This window comes from Suricata suricatta, chromosome 2 (assembly GCF_006229205.1).
Source record: "Suricata suricatta isolate VVHF042 chromosome 2, meerkat_22Aug2017_6uvM2_HiC, whole genome shotgun sequence".
Lineage (NCBI taxonomy): Eukaryota > Metazoa > Chordata > Mammalia > Carnivora > Herpestidae > Suricata > Suricata suricatta.
This window is the reverse complement of record NC_043701.1, coordinates 94,824,419-94,844,422: the sequence shown is the minus strand read 5'-3', so window position 1 is coordinate 94,844,422 and position 20,004 is coordinate 94,824,419. Positions and strand designations below refer to the sequence as shown.

Genomic DNA, 20,004 nt, shown 5'->3' with positions numbered 1-20,004 from the left:
GCCAAGTGATTTCCAAGTGTTTTCTTAGATATTCTGAAGCATTTGATCAAGAGCAGACATGGGTTTGCCTCCTGTGCTCTGGCAGCCACCTCACATTTCCCCTTGGATTACCTCTTGCCATTTGGCCACCAATTTCTCTGAATACTCAAAATCCTTCCTCTTGTGGCAGGACTGACATTTGCTATTCCCATAACTGAGCCTCTCCAGATTTTCTGTGTCAGTGGTGGTATCAGATAAAGGAGTCCCTCTGGAACCTGGAATTTTATATGGCTGGCATGTTACATTTGGCTGACAACTGGGTTTCTTAATCATCTTTGAAAGTCCGTCTAAACTATACTTACTAAAGTTCTCAGCAGCTGACATCAAGTTGACACAAACTTCATGGCTTCTTTAGTGAAAATCTAAAATGGAGTATTGGCCTAGGGTCAGGAAATATAAAGCCATGAAACACTCTTGACAGAAAAACCTAGAAGTAAATTCCAAACTCAGGGTTATAGAAATGAGGAAAGAGAGGCTCAGAGAATAGAGTGTATTTTGTCTGGTCATTTGACTCATAGGAGGTGATGGGAAATTCTGGAATTGTTCTCTCTCTGACATTGCTTCATTCAGTGGGTTCTGGTAAAGCACTGCCTAGTTTTGAGTGACATCTGATTTTCTCACTGGTAAAGCCTAGAGTATATTCCAAGAAGCCTTTGGGTTGTCAGTAGGAGGGACACTTAGTTTTAGACATGTCTAAGACTACTTTGTGAACCCCTCCCCTGCCTCTTTACTGACTTGCTTTAAAAGAAAGTAATGTCCACCATCCTTTGCTACTTTTCAGCTTTCTTTTTCCTTCTGGGAGATGTGTAAGATAAAGGCAAGTAGTAACAGGAGAGGTTGGAAATATGATGGTAGGTGCAGTTTTGGAGCGAAATCAGAGGAAGCAAAAGTTAGAGATTTGTCTTCATGTCAAGCAAAAGGTCATTAAAGATTTCTTTGTTCTAATTCACAAGAGCTACATAAACAAATGTAAAATTGCCTCTGTAATTTCACAAAAGAACACCAGATTACAGTTGGCTTCTTCATTGTGATTTTTATGTAAAGTAGTTCTGGTGGAAGATTATCAACAAAAGAAAAAATTCACAAAACAACTTCACAGCTAAGAAAGAAGAAATGCATTATATTTGTTTTACTAAGAAGTTTGTTATTGGGGTATATTTCTCTTATTGGAATATAAAAACACTAATTTTGAACAATAAAAGATTTCTCATTTATTCTCCATTCCACAGAATTTAAATGTACACAGTATCACATGAATAGGGTCACATGTCAAAGGAAAAGCATCCCATTTTTCATAAGTAACTGATGAATTGATATACAATATTATGAAAGGAGTAAATAGCTTATCTCTAAGTATTTCAAATAAAAACAAATGAAACAGCCCAATAAGCTAACTTGCTTTTCTTTAATAAGCAAGTACAAGACTACAACCCACCTTACATATATAACCTAATGCCCCAAACTGCAGCAAGAATTTCACACAAAGCCTACTGACTTATCAAAAGTCACTATCTGTGTTTGCCAATTCTCTCTATAGGACAGGTGGAAAACATAAAATGGCTTGTACTTCATTTAAAAATTACCATAACTTTCCTAATGAAAAGGTTATACTTTATTTTATCATCAGCCAGATATGCTGTTCCCAAGCATACAACCAAATAAAATTTTCCTGATGCTCAGCAGTATCTTTCTTTTTCCTGATGCACCTTCAAGGCACAAAATATTAGGGCAATCAAATTATGCCTAGAGTGGTCACAGTGAAGAACAGGGAAAAAGATGAGATGAGAGGAGAGGAGAAGAAAAGAGAAGAGAAAGGAAGAAAGAAGAAAGAAAATAAGAAAGAAAAAGGCACACCTCTTGAGCACACCATCCACATTCCGGACCCAGAGCAAGGCACTTGGTGCAGGATGCTGCATTCGAAGATGTACATCTATTGTCTTCTGTAATGGAGGATAAAATGAGGTGTTACTCTCATATTGGGAAGTATATACAATTCTAAACCAAAACGTATTTTGAAAACTAAAATAAGCTGACCAATAGTTTTAAGTACATGATACTAAAAATACATAATTTCTTTGGGAAGGGGGTAAGGTTAATTACATAACAATTAATAGATACAACATTTTCTGGATAGTTATTATTTGGTTTTATAAGGTTGGAAAAAAGGAGGCTGATGAAAATGTAATATAGTCAGGTTTGGGGCTTGGCTTGAATTCTACTACAATAGTAAAAGACCATCCACTTTTTTTTAGTGTGCTGAAATTTCACTCTATTTCATATTATCTGCACTAATGAGGCATTATTGGATCTAGAATTTTCCCTGTAAAAATACTTATATATTGTCCTCAATCTGAACATGTTAATCCATGTTGGGTTATAGTGAATTAACTTTCTGAAAAATTATCTTGATTTCTTGAGAAATGATGACATATAGAGTAATTGGGAATTCTGATTGTTAATATTGATTATTTTGGTTTGATGGATATCAGAGCCAAATGTAGCAGCATGATTCAGCATTTTAGATATAAAGTAATTGAGTGAGTTTAGTTTACCCAATTTAATTTTTCTTACTATATCACTTTCAGACCATGACCTATTCATTTTTCCATAGATTCCCACACTTGGCTGTGACATTTTAGTAATGTGACTGTGTCTGGAAACTACCTTTATCCATAGCTACTAACTACTTATATCATTATAAGGAGGCTCATCATTATGAACTTAAATGCATAAACTACAAGAAAGCATGAGTCATAAATTATTTTATCATAAATTTTTAGTGGAATAATCACATACTTCCTGTAGTCCATCCTTTACTACGAAATCACCAAATACTGGAAATCACAGCAATTTATTCATCTCACCCAAAGGCATACAGTAAATAACACAGACATTCTAGCTGTAAGTAGTTCACAGTCTAGGTGAGGGGAGAACTATATAGGCAATCAATAAAATACAATGTGTTAAGCAGAATAAGAGATATCACCAAGGCACTATGGGCACACAGTGAGGAGCTTCTCTGCTCTACATGGAAGGATTAGGGTTGGGGGGAAAATTATATTTAAGAAGGATTCCCTAGAGGCAATGATATCTACTATGTCTTTTTGACATTTCGTTTTGTTTCTTCTAATCTGTGTTTGTCTTTTTTTTTTTTAATGTAATGAAAGAGGACTGTGTGTGTTTGTGTGTGTATATACAATCATACAGGGATGTGGTAGTTTGAAAAGGGATGGAGCCCTCAAAATCTCTGGTTGTCCCCATCCAATCAGTTTGTCTTTTTCTTCTCTCTCAACTTGCCCCAACATTCTACAATACAGGGTTAAAGGTGCTGTGACCTAGAGGTGGCATGGGGTGGGCTTTGGCAATGGGAAGAGAGAAAGAGAAACTCCAGGAGAGTAAATATAGCAGAGAGGTACTAATTGGGGTAGTAGTGAGCACCCTTCCCCTGTACTTCCCCAGACAACCAACAGGTTAAGCCAAAACTATCCTTTCTGAACACTTAACTGCAGTTCTGTTATCTCCTGTGTCCCCTTTCAGCCTTTGTCCTTGGCTTTATATCAGCTTTTAATAAACATTATCTAGAACTTCTTTACTGATCTGTCCCAACCTGTCCTAGATTCCCCAGGACTAAAAATAACTGATGTTTTGGGCTGCCTTTACTACTAGTGTGGCCACCTAACTATGAAGACTCCATAGTCTAAAATCCTTCTATCCAACTTGGCCTGCCAAACTATAAAAGGTGCTTATTTCTAAAGTATTTGGAGGAGAGACCTTCTTAGTTCTGTTCTCAGACAGAAATCAAGCACATTTGCAGACCTAACTTAGCCTTCACTAACTCTTAAGCCTGACCTGACTGGAATATGGAATTAAATCTATTTCAGTTTAGTCTTGACTAGCTCTTTCACTCAATAGGTAGGACGCTGGCAGTTAAGATTGCACTCAATTGGAAGGCAACAGCTTCTATGACTATGGTCTTTGTTTCTAATAGTTGTCTGTGTCCTAAGTTAACCCAGATTCAAGGTCAGGTCAGTCTCCTACTTCCAAGACACAAGTGGTAAATAATGAGTTTACAAGCAAAAATCTGTCCTCTTTATAGTCAGCCTTCTGACCATTTGTTTTAAAAAGGTCTACTGTCAACTTCTGTTCTCAAACTTCCGATACCTAAGAATAATGACCAAGAGGGCTACAAACTTTGGTGCTGTCAGTACTTCTCAGGGTCTAGGGTTGACATTTCTCAGTCTACATAATTATAGGAAAAATGATCCCATAAATGGATATGAATGAGATGGGCCTTATGATTCTGCAGAACTAGAGGAAGGCCATAATTTGAACTCCATGGGAATAGTGTCAAATGTTAACTGCTGGAAAGTGTCACGGTGAGACTTAAGAGAAGACAAACCAAATACACTTTAGTAAGCAGAATTTTAAGGATTTTTCTTTTTAATTTTAGAGACACATTAAAGAAATACCTAACATGCAAATATCACACCAATTAAAGCAGTTCTTTAAACTGAATGGTCATGGTACTATGGTTACAATTAGTCTATATGTGCTAAAGGGATATGTGTGTGTGTGTGCGTGTGTGTGCACCAGACCCTTTCATGTAAATAGACATCTTTACATTGAACACACATCAATGCATGAGTGTTGTTTACAGATACCAGCAGTTTGTCATCAGCCTCCAGGTCGACTCAGTTCATTCGCTACCCCATCGCTGATGCAACATCACAGGAGGCTGCTTTCCAGTAGAAGTTTCCTGGCAGCCCTCAGCACTGACACCTTCTTACAGGGTGTGCTTGAGTGGTTGTTCTTCCCACTCCTTGAGAGTGGTAGCTGCCCGTGCAGTGAGGTGACAGCACTGTATTCTTTATGTTCTAGCATTGTGTTTTTATTAAGGATGCTTTTTTGTGGATCCTAATGGAAATTAGGAAGGACACTGGAAGCAGAATCATATTTTAAATCATATATCTTCAGAACCCTCTTTTGTGCTCATTTGCTTTATTCATAACTGCTTCACAAACCCATGTCATTAAAGTGTGCTACCAAGACAGAAATTAATAAGGAATTTAATGTCATGTAAGTGTGTACATTCTGAAAAATTCTTTTTCCTCTCTGAACATGGGCTGAGAGTCTTATTTTTACTTATGTTATAACTAGAGGTAACAGATGTGATGAGGTAGCATTGCTAAATAGTTACTAGAAATAAAGTTTTAAATTTCCATAGCACTGTTATGCAACAGCAATGTGTTCTCAGGCTAGTTACCCAAATTCTCTGAGGCTCCGTTTCCTACACTGTAACACAGAGTTAATTGTACCCATATCAAAATACTGATATGAGATGAAATGAGCAAGCATGAGCATTCCACACATAATGTGTAGGATATGCTAGACACTCAGCAAAGGGATTATTGCAATGTTATTATCATTAGTATTATAATAACTTACATGTGTATATATACAAGTATATGTGTATACATACATTGTATGCATATCTAGATCTAGGTTCAAAAAAAGGAAGGTGTTATATGTGTTTTTAAATTTGTCATAAATATAATTAATCATCTTTCAAATGAAAGTCCCTTGGATCATAAACACAATTTTATTATTTTTTTCTTACCGTTTATTTTCGAGAGTGAGAGAGACTGAGAGTACGAGCAGGGGAAGGGCAGAAAGAAAACAGAATCTGAAACAGGCTTCAAGCTCTGAGCTGTCAGCACAGAGCTTCACGTGGTGCTCAAACCCACAAACCATGAGATCATGACCTGAGCCAAAGGCAGATGCTTAACCGACTGAGCCACCCGGGTGCCCCTTTAAACAGTTTTAAAAATATAGCTAATATATAAAAATAATTTAAATAAAAAGCTACCACTTTTATTTTAGTTATTTAAAATGATTCTTAAAAGTCAGTTTAGTCAAATATACACACATCAGTCCAATCTGTTACAAATAAAATTTTGGCATGACTATATTAGATTACTGAAAATCTCTTAACACCTTCATTTATTCACATTCTTCAAAGGGTACCTTGACTTAATCTGAATATTTTTTAAATTATTTCCCAGAATTAGATGTTTCTGACACATGTGAAATGACCTTTATAATAGTCTGTCATAAAGTGTAATAAATACCTATCATCAACAGGATAAAGTACACAAAAATCAGGAAACTACATATTTGTGACTGTCACTTAGGTATTCTTTGTTTTGGATGATATGCTCATTTATTCATATTATTTTGAGAATGTTTAATTTATAGAAGTAAGAAGAGAAGGGAAAGGGACCAAAAAAGTAACTAAAAAAGAACATAAGATTCAATGTTTACATTGAGATATTTCCATAAGTCAAGTGATCAAAGTGAAAGTTTTAGGAAACGTCTTGAATGTTCTTCTGCTCTGCAGTCTACACCAAAAAATTTCTACAAAATTTAAAGGATACCCAAAGTTATCTGGAAGAACCAACAATTAAAACTGATAAAGAGTTTAGTACTTCAAATTCAGAATCACTTACTCTAAATTTTCCTATTAGGACTAGACAGAATGATTTGTGAAGAATGCAGAAATGCATTTTTTTCAGGCAGTATCCTTTTCTTAATTGCATTTACTATACAAATTAAATTGAACTTGGATAATTATATAAAGCTACTTCCTTAAAAAAATAAACACAATGAATACATACCCTACTTTGATAGCAGTCAAAACCAGGCAAACTAAGCACACATAGAATAAGGTTTGAAATAGAACTTTTGAATTTCCTTATTCTAGATAAGTATCATGGTCATGTAATTGTTATAGATATCTTCAAAATATATTACCTGAGTATTGAAAGCTCTCTTTTGCACAGAAATTTAGCATACTATCATTTGATGTAAAAATAAAAATGAAGCAATAGATTCATGTTCGAATCACTTGCTGTTACCTAGTTATTCCAAGTTTTGACGGAGGAAATGTTTCTTAAATGCCCCTACAAAAATATAGAGAGGGAAGATGTGGTTAAGACAACTTCTTTGAAAACCAGGCATAGGAAACAGATTCAGAGTCAGTTTAATTTTAAGAAAGATTAGGTAAAGGGGCATGGAAGAAAAGACAGAAGCATGAGAAGCTCTCTGGGAAAGGTAGATCTGAGTAGGGAAGCTCTGAAGAGCTAGAGATGTATTGTGAGGAAGCTAGTGACTACGGGAGTATCGCAAAACAGAGGGAGCAAGGAAATAGTACAAGTACTTGTATTTTTCTTTTTCTTCTGTTTTTTCCCCTTGGATTTCATATAAACATAATACAAAACCACATTATTTATTAACATTTTGCATTTGTTCTTTTACTTAGCATTTAGGCTATATGAAAGATAACTTTACTGTTGAAATAGACAAAGAAGCAGATATAATTAAACTTCAATTTACTACAATAATTTTTATGCAACAAATGCATAGATCAACTGACTCATAGTATTGGTAGAAAAAATCCACTTTAATCTTTATAGTTTGCTATAAAATTACACATTCAGAAAATACTACTACTGTCTAGCAATAGCACCCAACCTAGAGCATTTTTTGCTCCCCCTTTGCCTTTACTATATTGTTTGTTTCAAACTTTTAGCAAATAAGCATTCAGGCCATGGAAATGAAAATGAGTATCTTTATGGGAAAAACCATTTTGTCTAATTTTGCCTCTTCATGCACTTCAAAAAACACACCCATATTTTTGTTTGGCGAAAATCAGCTTGGATTCCTGTCTTTTTTGACTTCTGTTATCTGTTCCAGTGATTAAGTTTGCTAGTTTAAAGTATATTTGGAGGAAAAAGTGGTGATATGATAATGTTTAATACGTATATTGTGGCTCAAGAGAGAAGGCGAGGAAATGAGGACATTATAAGAAAAAAATAATTGTCTTAGCTCCCCAAAGGAGGAACCTAAGACAGATTTTCTTAGAAAGTGATTTATTGAGAAGGGAAGTGAGGCAGGGTCAGGAAGGACAAGGCACAAAGATACTGTTGCAGTCAAATACTGGTCTTAGCCTGATTCTACCTAGAACTCAGAGCACAAAGTTTGTGCCACTTTGAGGTAAGGAATGGGTCTGGCTTTTATACCCCCCATAAGTCAGTCGTGGACTGAGGTCAGTTCAGAGAGGGCTGAGGCTTGGGGTGGGTTAACTTTTACACATCGCTGAGATGTGGCTCCCTTTGATGGAAGGAAGCCAATTTTTCTGTGAATGTGGCAGCTGTGAACCATTAACAGGCCAGAACTCAGAGCAACTGGGGATGGTGCACCTGCCTTTTAAAAGGCTGTCTAGACTAGCAGCAGCCGTCTTGAGCCCCGAGGGAACCCTTCTCATGGAACCCATTGGTAAGAATGACAAAGGTAAAGAGGGCCTGGCCCCTCACAGTCCTATGGAATTGCTGTCCCCATTCTGGTTGTCTCTCAGACCTGTTTCTGAAGTAAGAGCAAAGTTCACCTGAGTTTTGAAAGATAATACAAGAAAGACTTGAGCAGGATTAATATAAATGCTTTTTTAGAAATGTTAGGCTTAACATTACATTATATAGACCATCCACTCTGAAGAGATACATTTTGTTTCCTTTGGAAAAGCAAGACTACTAGACTGTAGCTCCTGGAGGGCAATTGCTTACATATATATTCTTTCTAGCCCCAGAATCCAAGTGTAGCATCTGATACACACAATCAATGTGTGATGAATAAATTATAGTCTAAGTTGAGGTTGATCTGGTAGTTTAATTTCTGAGGCTTTATAGCTCTTGATTTACACTAAAGAAATCTTCATTTCTAAAACCTATTTATTGTATAAGGCAATCTACTTACTTAATGATATAGATCTGGATGAACTCATCTTGATGTTTTCAAATGTGAAAAAAATGGACCTACATGTAGTGACAAATTTCTTTACATCTGGTCTGATATTGTACAGTTCTGCTAATTTATTTTAAAGCAAGGGTAGTTTCTGTCTAGAAAACTCTGAATATGTCAAGGGAATGATACTGAATTGAAGTCACACTTTTTAATGCTACCATTATCAGATGCCAAACCACCAGATTCACTTATTGTTTTCTTACAGCTGAGATCTAAATCAAGTTTCAATCTGGCAAATGATCTTTGTCCCTGTAAAGATGAGTAGTTTTTTACTGAGTAGAATTTCCTTATAGTGTCAATGTTATGAAAGAGCACTAATCTTTTCTTCTTGTTAACCAGGTTTATTAGGTTTTTACTGTGTGTAATCTGTATGTTTCAGGGACAAGTTTCAACCTCTCTTGTTAGACAGAAAAAACTCATGTGAACTCAGTAGGGTTTTATGCTAGCATAAAGACTTTTGGAGAAAAAAAGTGTAGGGAAAGCCATGTTCAATGCTGGGCAGGTTAAGAAATGTTAGGGCAATGCTACACATTCCATTTGTCTGCCCAGCCCTTGTTTGGGGCAATCCCATTATGAGTCAGAATTTAAAGTGGCTGGGATGGCATAAATCAGAATGGTAGTTCATGATGGAATTTACAAGAAGAACCATCATGAAGCCACTGATGACACTGATTTGTGTTGAAATGGGCCTGCATAAGAAGGTGGTCTGGTGAGGTCGTATCACTGACATTTCATTGTGATTCATTTACACACACTTCAGTCAACTTAGCTTTGAAAAAATTCTGATTGCAGCATACAGTGAATGGGTGATTGTATAAATTGTGCTCTATATCAGAACACTTTTTAACCCAAAAGAGGCCACTATTAAGTACACTGGCACAACAGGTATAAATTGGAATTTCTCAGGTAAGCTAAAGTCTAAGGTCATCCTAAATGCACTTGAGTTTGGTGGTGCAGAAAAGAAATAAAAATAATATACAAGGCAATTCATGCTATGGTGACAGGAAATGTCAGGAGAAAGAGGATGCCATGAATTAGTGATGAAGTAATCTCTTCACATTAAGGAGGGCCAGACAGGTGCAATGCAGAAATCTGGTTGAAATTTGTGCTTGTTTTTATATTATACACACACACACACATATATGTTTGTATGCTTATGTTTATATAAACGTATATGTTTATGCATATTTTATATTTCACATATTTTGACAAATTCTTAGATGTGGGAAGGAGATGAAAGAGTATAAAGAATACTTGTTTGCATTTGAAAATAACTTGCATGGAGTTCATATTATTTTCTTGACAGTGAAGTTTCTCTTGTTGGGCCAAGCAGGTTTTCAATGTGGGATGAGAATTGTTCCTAAAGAGGATCAAATTCACTTTTGCAATTGCTCTCATACCTGACCACATCAGTTTGTCTTCTGAAACTTACTCATCTGGGGGAAATTTGCAAGAAAGTGAGAGGCAGTCAGTCAGGTAGTAAGATGGGAGTCAGAGCACAGCATCTCTCAGAGTAGCTTTCCTTCTTCAGACTTGCAACTTCAGCAAGGATCAAAAATCTCAAGATTCAGGGAGGGATCCAGAGGCCCTTCTGAGGCATATTCTGGTTAAAGCTGCATTTGTCTAACTTGGAAAAGCAATATTAGTCATGTGCTTTGTGCCTTGTTTTAACTGGAACTTTTCCATACATTCCAACTGTCCTGTTTATGAGGCACACTCCCTTTTTATAAAGGCCAAAATATTCACCGGTTTCCCACTCTGTTCCTCTAAATCTAACATACTAGTGTGCCAGGGGCTCTTCGTATTTTCCTCTCTAAGGTATGAATTTCCTTTCTCTCACTTAAAAAAAAATCACATTGCTATTCACGTCAGAACCTCAAATGCCATAGTTAAGTTTGTAAAAGAAATGCCCCAGGATAGTAGAAATGCATTTTCTTATTTATTTAAACCTGAAGTCACATTGCAGGTGTGCACTTGATTAGAACAGCAAAGAAACATTTTATGTCATGAAAAAATTCTGTTCTAAGAAAAAAACCACATAAATTAAATCCCAAAGTGAATTTTAGTTCATTTAGCATTTGGTTTTCCTCCAATTAAATTTCAGAGACCAAAAAGGTATTTATATTTTACTCTGTCACTTAAAAAAGCAAACCTGTATATACAATTTGATAAATTCAGGAAAATAAAGAAAGAATAAATATTTATTAAGTGATTACTGTTTTAGGTCATCTACCAAGTGGTGTTCTTCTATGTAACAATACCAATAATAGGTGTATGATTTCATTGAAACTTTAGAAAAATCTTATGAGGAAAGCATTAATATGCCCATTTTATAGATGGGGAACTATAATTTAGGGAAAGTCTCATCCTAAAGTCACACAGCTAAGTGAATACAGAGACCAAGTTTGAACTCAGTTCTGATTATAGAGGCTTTTCTCTTAAATAATGTCCTAAATGGAATAGAGAATAACATAAAGACAGTTATACCAAAGTATGATTTAAAACTCTCACTAATGGAACTATTATTAATCCTTAAGTAATGACTCAGTAATAATTCCTTTGTACCTCAAGATAATTCTTTCATACAAGTAGTATGTCATTATTTTTCCCACTCTTGGAATGAGGATGTTAGATTCCCCGAGCAGGATTATTTTCTGCCCTCAGTGCCAAAGTCCTTCCTAAATACTACAGTGCCCTTTTCAAAATTCATTTTATTTCCATGCACAAGGAAACTTTGAGTTTTAATACCAAAGCTCCAGCCTGAACATCTCACTGAGTGCTGAGTGCCGAAATTAGATTGGTTGGCACTTTTTCAGCAGAAGGGAGAACTTCTCCTTTTACAACCGTGTTTCCCCAACCTCTTGCCAGGGGACAGCTCTGGGCTGCATTCTAATTAGGCAGAAGCACTTGAGATGGTGTTTGCAGTTGCTATTTCCATTTGTGAATTTCCAGTTCTGCCCTGGAAGCCAAATCTGGAATAGGGAAGAGGGCAACTTGTTCTTCTCCTAACTGCCTATTCTCTGACCTTGGCCTGACAATTTAACTTTGCTGGGGTTTTGCTTCCTTGCTGATGAAGTAGAAAAAATGCCCCCCCCCCTTTTTTTTAATGTGCTCTAAAAACATTTTAAAAGGTAGAGTCTGGGTTAAAATGACATGATTGCTAGATGACATTTGCTTTATAATATGCACAGTCCTGTTAATTTGTGGGAATATTTTGAGATGCAGTTTATAATATGTAAGATTTATTTTAATTTTTTAACATTTTTTCATTTTTGTGAGACAGAGGGAGGGTGAGGGAGGGGCAGAGAGAGAGGGGAGACACAGAATCTGAAGCAGGCCCCAGGCTCTGAGCTGTCAGCACAGAGCCCGAGGCCAGGCTGGAACTCCCAGACCATGAGATCATGACCTGAGCTGAAGATGGACGCTCAACTGACTGAGCCACCCAGGTGCCCCTGGAAATTTTATTTTAAAAAACCACCCCCAAACCCTGTATTTTAGGTATATCCAGTTGCTCATCAGTTATCCAGTAATGCAGAATCATTCACCACTTTGTTTCAACACTGCCAGCTTAGAGGCACAGGCAAACTTCTTGAAGGATAAAAATGTTCATTATGCAGGTTGCAGCAGTGGTTCCACAGGCCTGTACATCTGTCAAAACCCACTGATTGACACTTTAAAGAAATGGAGTTTATTGATGTAAATTATGCCAATACATTTTATTTTAAATTAGCATTGTAAATTAACTTTGACAGAGTATTTTTTGTTAGCTAAAGGACAGTCGGTGCACAGTAAGGAAGTATATTTCTTTCCTGATAGTATATACAAAAATGTTAAATTACTTTATATGGTTTTTAAAAGTAAGCCACATTACATAAATCCTTTGACTTAGAGAGACTTAGAGATCTCTTGTGGGTAACTAAAGTCATTTATCCCTACACTGTACTTACCTGATTTACATAGCTTCTATTCGGATCAAGGGGTAAATTATTTTCATATTCTTTCAAATAGATTGTTCCCAGTTGTTGGATGATAAAATCATTTTTCCAATTCAAAAATGAGTTTTCGTATTGTACCGGGAACTTCTTTGCAAGCCCTCAGCAGTATGAAAAATTGAGAGGACTATGTAGTAATACCAAATGTAAAATTAAGTATCTTTGTAATTCATAGTATTATTGCTAATAATACTAATACAGTGTGATGTACATATTAATATATTTTATTTATTTACTTTTTCAAGCTTATTTATTTATTTTTGAGAGCAAGACAGAGTAAGCAGAGGAGGGGCAGAGAAAGAGGGAGAGAGAGAGAATCCCAAGCAGGCTCTGCACTGTCAGCACAGAGCCCACTGTGGGGCTCAAACTTGCAAACTTTGAGATCATGACCTGAGCTGAAATCAAGAGTTGGTTTCACCTCTGGCTACCCAGGAGCCCCTAATAATATATTTTATATTCTGTTCTCTACAGTAAAGCTTCTTCTGTGCTCAGTGCTAAAGATGATCATAAATACTTCAGTGTCTTTTATAAAATTCACCTTACTTTTGGGCTCACACAAAGAAAATTCTGAATTATAATGACAAGATTTTCACTTGTCTCATAGAATAGAAATTTAATCTTCTGAAATATTTCAATTATCTTAAACGATTTCAATTAATAATTGCAGGTTTAACTTCATTTCCTGGAATTTGAGTAGGTACATCTTAATACATATGTATCAGTTAACAATTCTTTACCTCATAGTCTTTGTATATACTTCTTTTTTAAAAAATTTATTTATTTATTTTGAGAGAGAGACAGCACGAGCAAGGGAGGGGCAGAGAGAAGAGAGAGAGAATCCCACACAGGCTCAGCACAGTCACCAGAAAGCCCGATGCCAGGCTCGAAGCTACAAACTGTGAGATCACGACCTGAGCCAAAACCAAGAGTCAGCCGCTTAGTCAACTGAGCCACTCAGGTGCCCCATGTGTATACTTCTAAAAACAAGGATATTTTCTTACAAAAATCACCATAGGGTGATGAATTCAGGACATTTACTAGTGATGCTATGTAATTAACGAATTTATTATATGTATTATCCTATGAAATTCTTGTTCTGTATTCTCCATATGTCCCCAAATGGCCCAGCTGTTACTTTTCCTTCATCAAAACTCAGCTTTATCAGAGTTCATTTTTCTTTGTGTAAATTTCTTCATCCAGTGCTTTAATGTTCTCTTCACTTCCACTGCCTGCTTTTTGGGCTCTCCCCTAAATCCCTCCTTCCTCATCTCCCCAAAGCATCAACCTCTATTCTTTCAAAGTCCAATGCTCTTATTTAGTTTTCCCCTTCCCATCTTCACGTTTACCAGATGCTTTCCTAAATTTTAGTGTATTCATCCATTTGCTCATGGTTTTTGGCCTCATCTGACTCCATGTAATCATCCAAATCACTCGTATATCTCACTACCTCTACTCTGGGCAGAGCCATTAGTGATCCCTGGGGCCAGGGACCTTGGCAAGGAATTCTCATTAGGTATATTCTCACAAGGGACCATTGGATCATGAATCCACGAAAGTGATATCTGACTTTTCATAACACCTGTTAAGTCAGTTTCTGCTCCAACAAGTCTATAACCAGATAATCTACTCTCTGGCCCTGTTCTCAGAAAGCATTGAACTCTGGCATCAATGCTATGCTGACCTCCAAGAGTAGCCAACCGTTGGTCCTGGACAGGTGTGCCAATACCATGTGCACCCTGACAGGGGACACTAAACCTCATCCTCCAGCTATGCTATGTTGCCTACTCCCCTCTCTCATCCTATCATAGTCCCGTGAGATGTCATCATGCATTGTGCCTTTGGATTCTTCAAGAGGCATCAAACAAACTATATCCTTTCAACTAGAGACTGGTACTAATAACATTTAGTTTTTGTGTTTCCATTACCAACCTAGAGGTTAGGCACTGTGGTTATAGTACATTGGCCCTCACCTTAAGGCTCTGGTTCTAGATGGTTGTGGTTGAAACATTCATCAAAAGGGATATTTTTAACCAAAATTCAGAATGCCTGAAACTTTCTCTTTTCTTGAGTGTTTTTATCAGTGTTACTATCTTCCAAGTGAATTCCTTTGGAACTTGAACCTCATCTATCATTTCTAGAAAGTTTTCTTTTGCCAATTATGATCCACTCATTTACAATTCAGTAAATTCAATAAAAGTTCAAAGCAAAATGCCATAAAGACAATAGAGCAAAACCTTGGGAGGTATGCCTTGTACTAAAAAAGAGACCAGCTACGGGATTTTTTTTTTCTTTTCCAATAATACAGTTCTACTACAACAAGTTCTTTGTTTCCAACTAGAACATCCAGTTCTACAGCAATCCCTACACTTCTAAAAACTTTCCTGCATTCTTTGTTCTACTGCAGTCAAATAATACCTTATGCCACTCCACAGAGCCAGTCCAGCCTCCCCAGCAAGCTGGCAATAAGGGAAGATTTTTCCTAGTTTGGCATTCCTTAAGGCATCTTCTATCAGCTTAATCTTGTAGAATGTTGAATTTTTCTTTTGTTTTCTTTGTTCAACTTCAAAAAAATTTCTAAATCTGCTTTGGAGCATAGCAATAGTCCCTTATTCCATAAGGATGAAGTTTTCCACCCAGCTCCTTGCTCTCGCCAGTATCTCTAACAGTTACTAGGATAACAGTTACTGAATATATGCTCCCCACTGAAATCTGGAAAAGGGCTTGTGCCTGCAAAAATGTTTGTGTTCAATCCTAGGATAGGACCTTGGTACCATATGTAAATGTGGAATAAACAGTACTTCAACTGTAGCTGCCTTGAAATACCAATTTTTTCCATTGAAAAAAGAAGTGGATTCCAAACCATGTAAAATATCAAAATATCTTAAGCCAGAAGCCGCTGCCCACGTCACATACATAATAAGACATCTTTGGTCTTCAAAGCTGACATTTCATGTCTTTTATCCTCCTGTCTTCAATACCAGACTTCCCCTCCATTTCTAAACTTGGTCTCTCCCATAGACTTTGGTTTGAACTAGTCCTTGGCAGCTGCCTTGTTTCCTTACTCCATACAACCTGGGTACTGTGATTTTGGGGGGCAGTTCTCTAAATGAAATCTGGAATGGCAACAGACTCTGTCTTTGACAAATGTTAACAGTGTTTGCTGATTAAAACAAAGTAAAACAAATAACAAAATACCTGGGATTGAGAGAGATAACACATCTCCAAAACCACTAAAGTACTGATGGTTGGCTCATTGGTAAGGTTATCATGAAAGGCCACTTTTTAAGACCTTATATGCTGTTTTAAAATATGAACATTTAGTACTTAGAATAGCAGCACTCAAAAGCATTTTTAAAGATCATCTTGAGTATATATCCAGTAATGGCACTTATTATTTAACACTGCACTTCTGATTTAATGATCTTATTCTCATTTCCTAAACTAATTTTTAATTGGGAACTTTAAAAAATAACTAAGGGAAGGTAATTTTAATAAATCTGTTTAATATTAGTAGTTTGGAACAAGAATTGATCCCAGTACTTTTGTTAATTAAATTACAAAATCCCAATGGAAACCATTTTGACTTTCATTACATTTTTCTTTGATATGTAAATTCAACTAATTTATTTACTCTGAAAACAGAAAGGAGGTCACATTAAGATTGATTTTTAAAACAAAAAATAGTCCTCTTAGTCCATGAAAGCAGTATGGAAGTATGGAAATGTTTATTTTACCTATCCAGTCACTTATAAATATTAAATATATGTCAGCTGTCTAATCCAACCAAGTTTGGCTAATTCATGGCAGTAAAATGTTCTTTTCTGTGACATATTTTAAATTAATAAGGGGAAATAAAAAGTAAAAGCTAACCTAAAAATATGCATACATTCCACTCTGACTGTAACACTCTTTGCAAGAAAATGGAATTCAGTGTAATCTCTTCACATCTTAAAGTTTACCAAAAGATATTTAGTTACTAACAAATAAAAGCACCTTGTCATGAGATACTTTTCCTTATGTAATAATCACTGGTGTTTTCACTGTTTGTTACTGTTCCTACAGTAATATATAAATTACTAGACAAGTCTGTCCTTAACTTTCATTAGGGTAAAAAGCAATAGTAAAAATGGTGGTGGGAATAACACGACCAAATAACAGTTACAACCCAGACTAAGAAATCATTAAGTAAAATGATTTCTATTTTCCTATCTTGATAAATATGCACTGATAATGCTCTAGAAAGCTACGTCTGAATTTAGAATTTCAGACTCTTTAGATTTCTTTTTGGGAACAGGCAGTGTGTAAAGTGTTGCCCCTCCAGCCTCGGATCAGCTTCTCTTCTCTCTTCTAGCTTTATTCTGCATTGCCAAGTAGCCTATCACTTACCAACATGGATAATGCAGCATACATTTCCAAGCTCTCTATACTTCCCCTCTCCTGGAGTTTGGAATACGGTCTACCCACAGGATGGCCCTGAAAGTAATTTGGGGCTGTGTGGGCAGAGAATTCTGGAAGGAGAATAAAGACTGAATAGTCATAGAGCCTGGATAATTTGCCTTGGGGAGGGCCAAAGGAGGTACTCTTATCACCCCTGGAAGATAGTCTGTAGCAATCACGGAGAGTGGAGAGTCAGTCCACTCAGGTCTGAATTCTGATTCCATTACTTATTTATTAGCTAAGAGTTATCCAGTATCTCTTTAAATAGTTATCCAGTACTTCTTTAATTAGTGTGCTTAACTATAAAATGGAAATGATCAGAGAACATAGCTCAGAGGGTTGTGGGCATTAAAGGATATGTTTTTTTTTTAATGTTTATTTATTTTTGAGAGAGAGAGACAGAGGGAGAGAGAGAAAGAGGGAGAGGGAGACAGAGAGAGAGAGAGAGAGAGAGAGAGAGAGAGAGAGAGAATCCAAGCAGGCTCTGCATTGAGAGTGCAGAGACCAAAGCAGGGCTTGATCCCACAAACCATGGGATCATGACTTAAGCTGAAATCAAGAGTTGTACACTTAACTGACTGAGCCACCCAGGTGCCCCAAGCATGTATTTTTATACTGTATGTACAGAAGGGTAGCTGGCATATAGAAAATCCTTCACAAATGTTAACTATTGTTATTCTTTTAACTAAAGAACCCAGAACCATACCTGACACCAAGCTATATATGTTTTAAGAAAATCTGAATGAATAAGGATTAAATGGAGACAGGAGCCAAGATGGCAGAGAGGAAGGGAGCTCTGTAAACCTCGTCTGCCCCATCGATGGAACTGAGAAGGACATTACTCTCATCTGCAAGAGCAGAAGGAGAAAATACGGACTCCAGAAGGAAGAGAACCTGAAGGATACCTGAGTGAGTAAGTGCGAACTGGGGAGATTGGAAAACGGGCCAGCCCGAGACAGACAGGGGAGGTGGGAGCCCCAGCCCAACGTGGGGCAAGTGCGCGGAGTCCAAGAGACAAAGGGAAGAGACAGAGAGACTGAACATGCTCACAGTACTGTCTCTGGGGAAGAGGTAAAAACGCTTAACCACGCTTGGAGAGAGAAGCTCACTCCATAGATAACTGCTGGGTAGCCTAAATCCCGAACCCAGGTGGTGCGCAAGGGAAGGAACAGCTTCCATCACTGTGGCATCTTGGCGAGGAGTCTGCGACAGCGGCAGCAGAAGTGTCAGGGGTGCTCACTTCGACCTCGGTTTTGGGAGTGGGAGCACGCACCTCATTTCCACAGCGCATCTCGCCCCCAGCATTGGCTGTGCGAACCCTGAATCCCGGGTGCCAACAGGGAAAAAATAGCCCCCACCTCTGCATGATCCCAGCAGAGAGTTGGCTGCGGTGGAGACCTGGGTGCACACACAGGCTGCTGGAGCTCCCAGCTCATTTCCAGCAGCTCCCAGTGCTGCTCCAGCAACAGCTAGGCCCTTATTCCTCCTTCAATGCTAATGCGATCCCCGCTGGGGGTTGGGTCTGTGACAGTACGCACATACTTCACCTCCTGCTGCGCATCTCCCCTCAGGCAGGGGCAGCCGAAATCCCAGCCTGAGCCCAGACAAACCTATTCCTCCCCCTAAGAAGTCAGCAACCAAAACAAAAACATCACATCTGTGGTAGCATAAAAAGTGCATGGACTGGAACTTTGAACCTAGGCGGGTCTGGAAAATACAACTCAACCGCGCTCAAATGTGGCAAAAGGAGATAGGACCCATTAGAGTGGCCTACAGTTCGTAGTTCAGCAGAGCTTGGCGTGCTGCCTATCTAATCTCTGCAGACACCAAGACCTATCACATCAAACCACGCCTATCCACGAGGGGGAGCTACTGGGTTTTGTTGGTGGTGTTATTTTTTTGTTGTTTGCTTTTTTTAAATTTTTTCTTTTTTTTCTTCATTTTGTTTCTTTTCACCTTTTTCTGTACGTATTTTTTATTACTATTACTTTTTTTACTTAAACTTTTTAAAAATTTTACTCCTCATTTTCCTTTCTCCTCTCTCCCCTTTTTTTTTTCTTCTTTACCTTCTTGCAATCCAGATATATTCTCCTATATCTCATCCCTACCTCTCCCCTCAACTGGTCATACACTTTTTGACTGTCCACTGTCCTTTGTTGTCTCTGACCCCCTTTATTTATTTTTTTCTTTTTTTCTTTCTTTTTCTTTTTCTTTTCTTCTTCTCCTCTTTTCGCTTCTTTCCTCTCCATTCTCTTTATTTTCTTTCCCCCTGTTAATGTGTTTGTTTGTTTGATTTGTCTGTGCGTTTGTGTGTTACTGTTCCCTCTGTGTATGTCTGTCTGTTTTCCTTCTTAGGGCTACACCAAGAAACAAGCCAAAGTGTCCATGACAGCGAGTCCCAAATATTGCTGAGTAGGGAAATAAAATATTCAAAGGCACAACAAGAGAAACTGAAAGACACCATTAAAAGAATATTTCCTGAAACAACAGGCCCTGGACAGTCAATAAGCCTCCTTTAACAGAGAAATATTAATAGGTGCACAGTGCACAATGAGCTTTCTAAAGGTGACAAGAGACAGAAAACTAGCAAAAATGACAAAACGAAGGAACTCCCCCCTGAAGAACCTCCAAGAGGAAGTCACAGCCACAGAACTGCTCAAGACAGATCTAGACAACATAC

General features: G+C 37.4%; 1 protein-coding gene across 2 annotated transcripts in view; it reads right to left on the bottom strand.

Moving 5' to 3' along the window:
• The window catches only part of ITGB8 (integrin subunit beta 8), an 83,300-nt gene that overhangs the window by 52,731 nt on the left and 10,565 nt on the right, over nucleotides 1-20,004 (bottom strand). For both annotated transcript variants that reach the window (XM_029929805.1, XM_029929813.1), the window contains exon 2: nucleotides 1,894-1,979. In XM_029929805.1, the coding sequence (XP_029785665.1) occupies nucleotides 1,894-1,979 (86 nt within the window). The remainder of the gene's footprint in view (nucleotides 1-1,893; nucleotides 1,980-20,004) is intronic.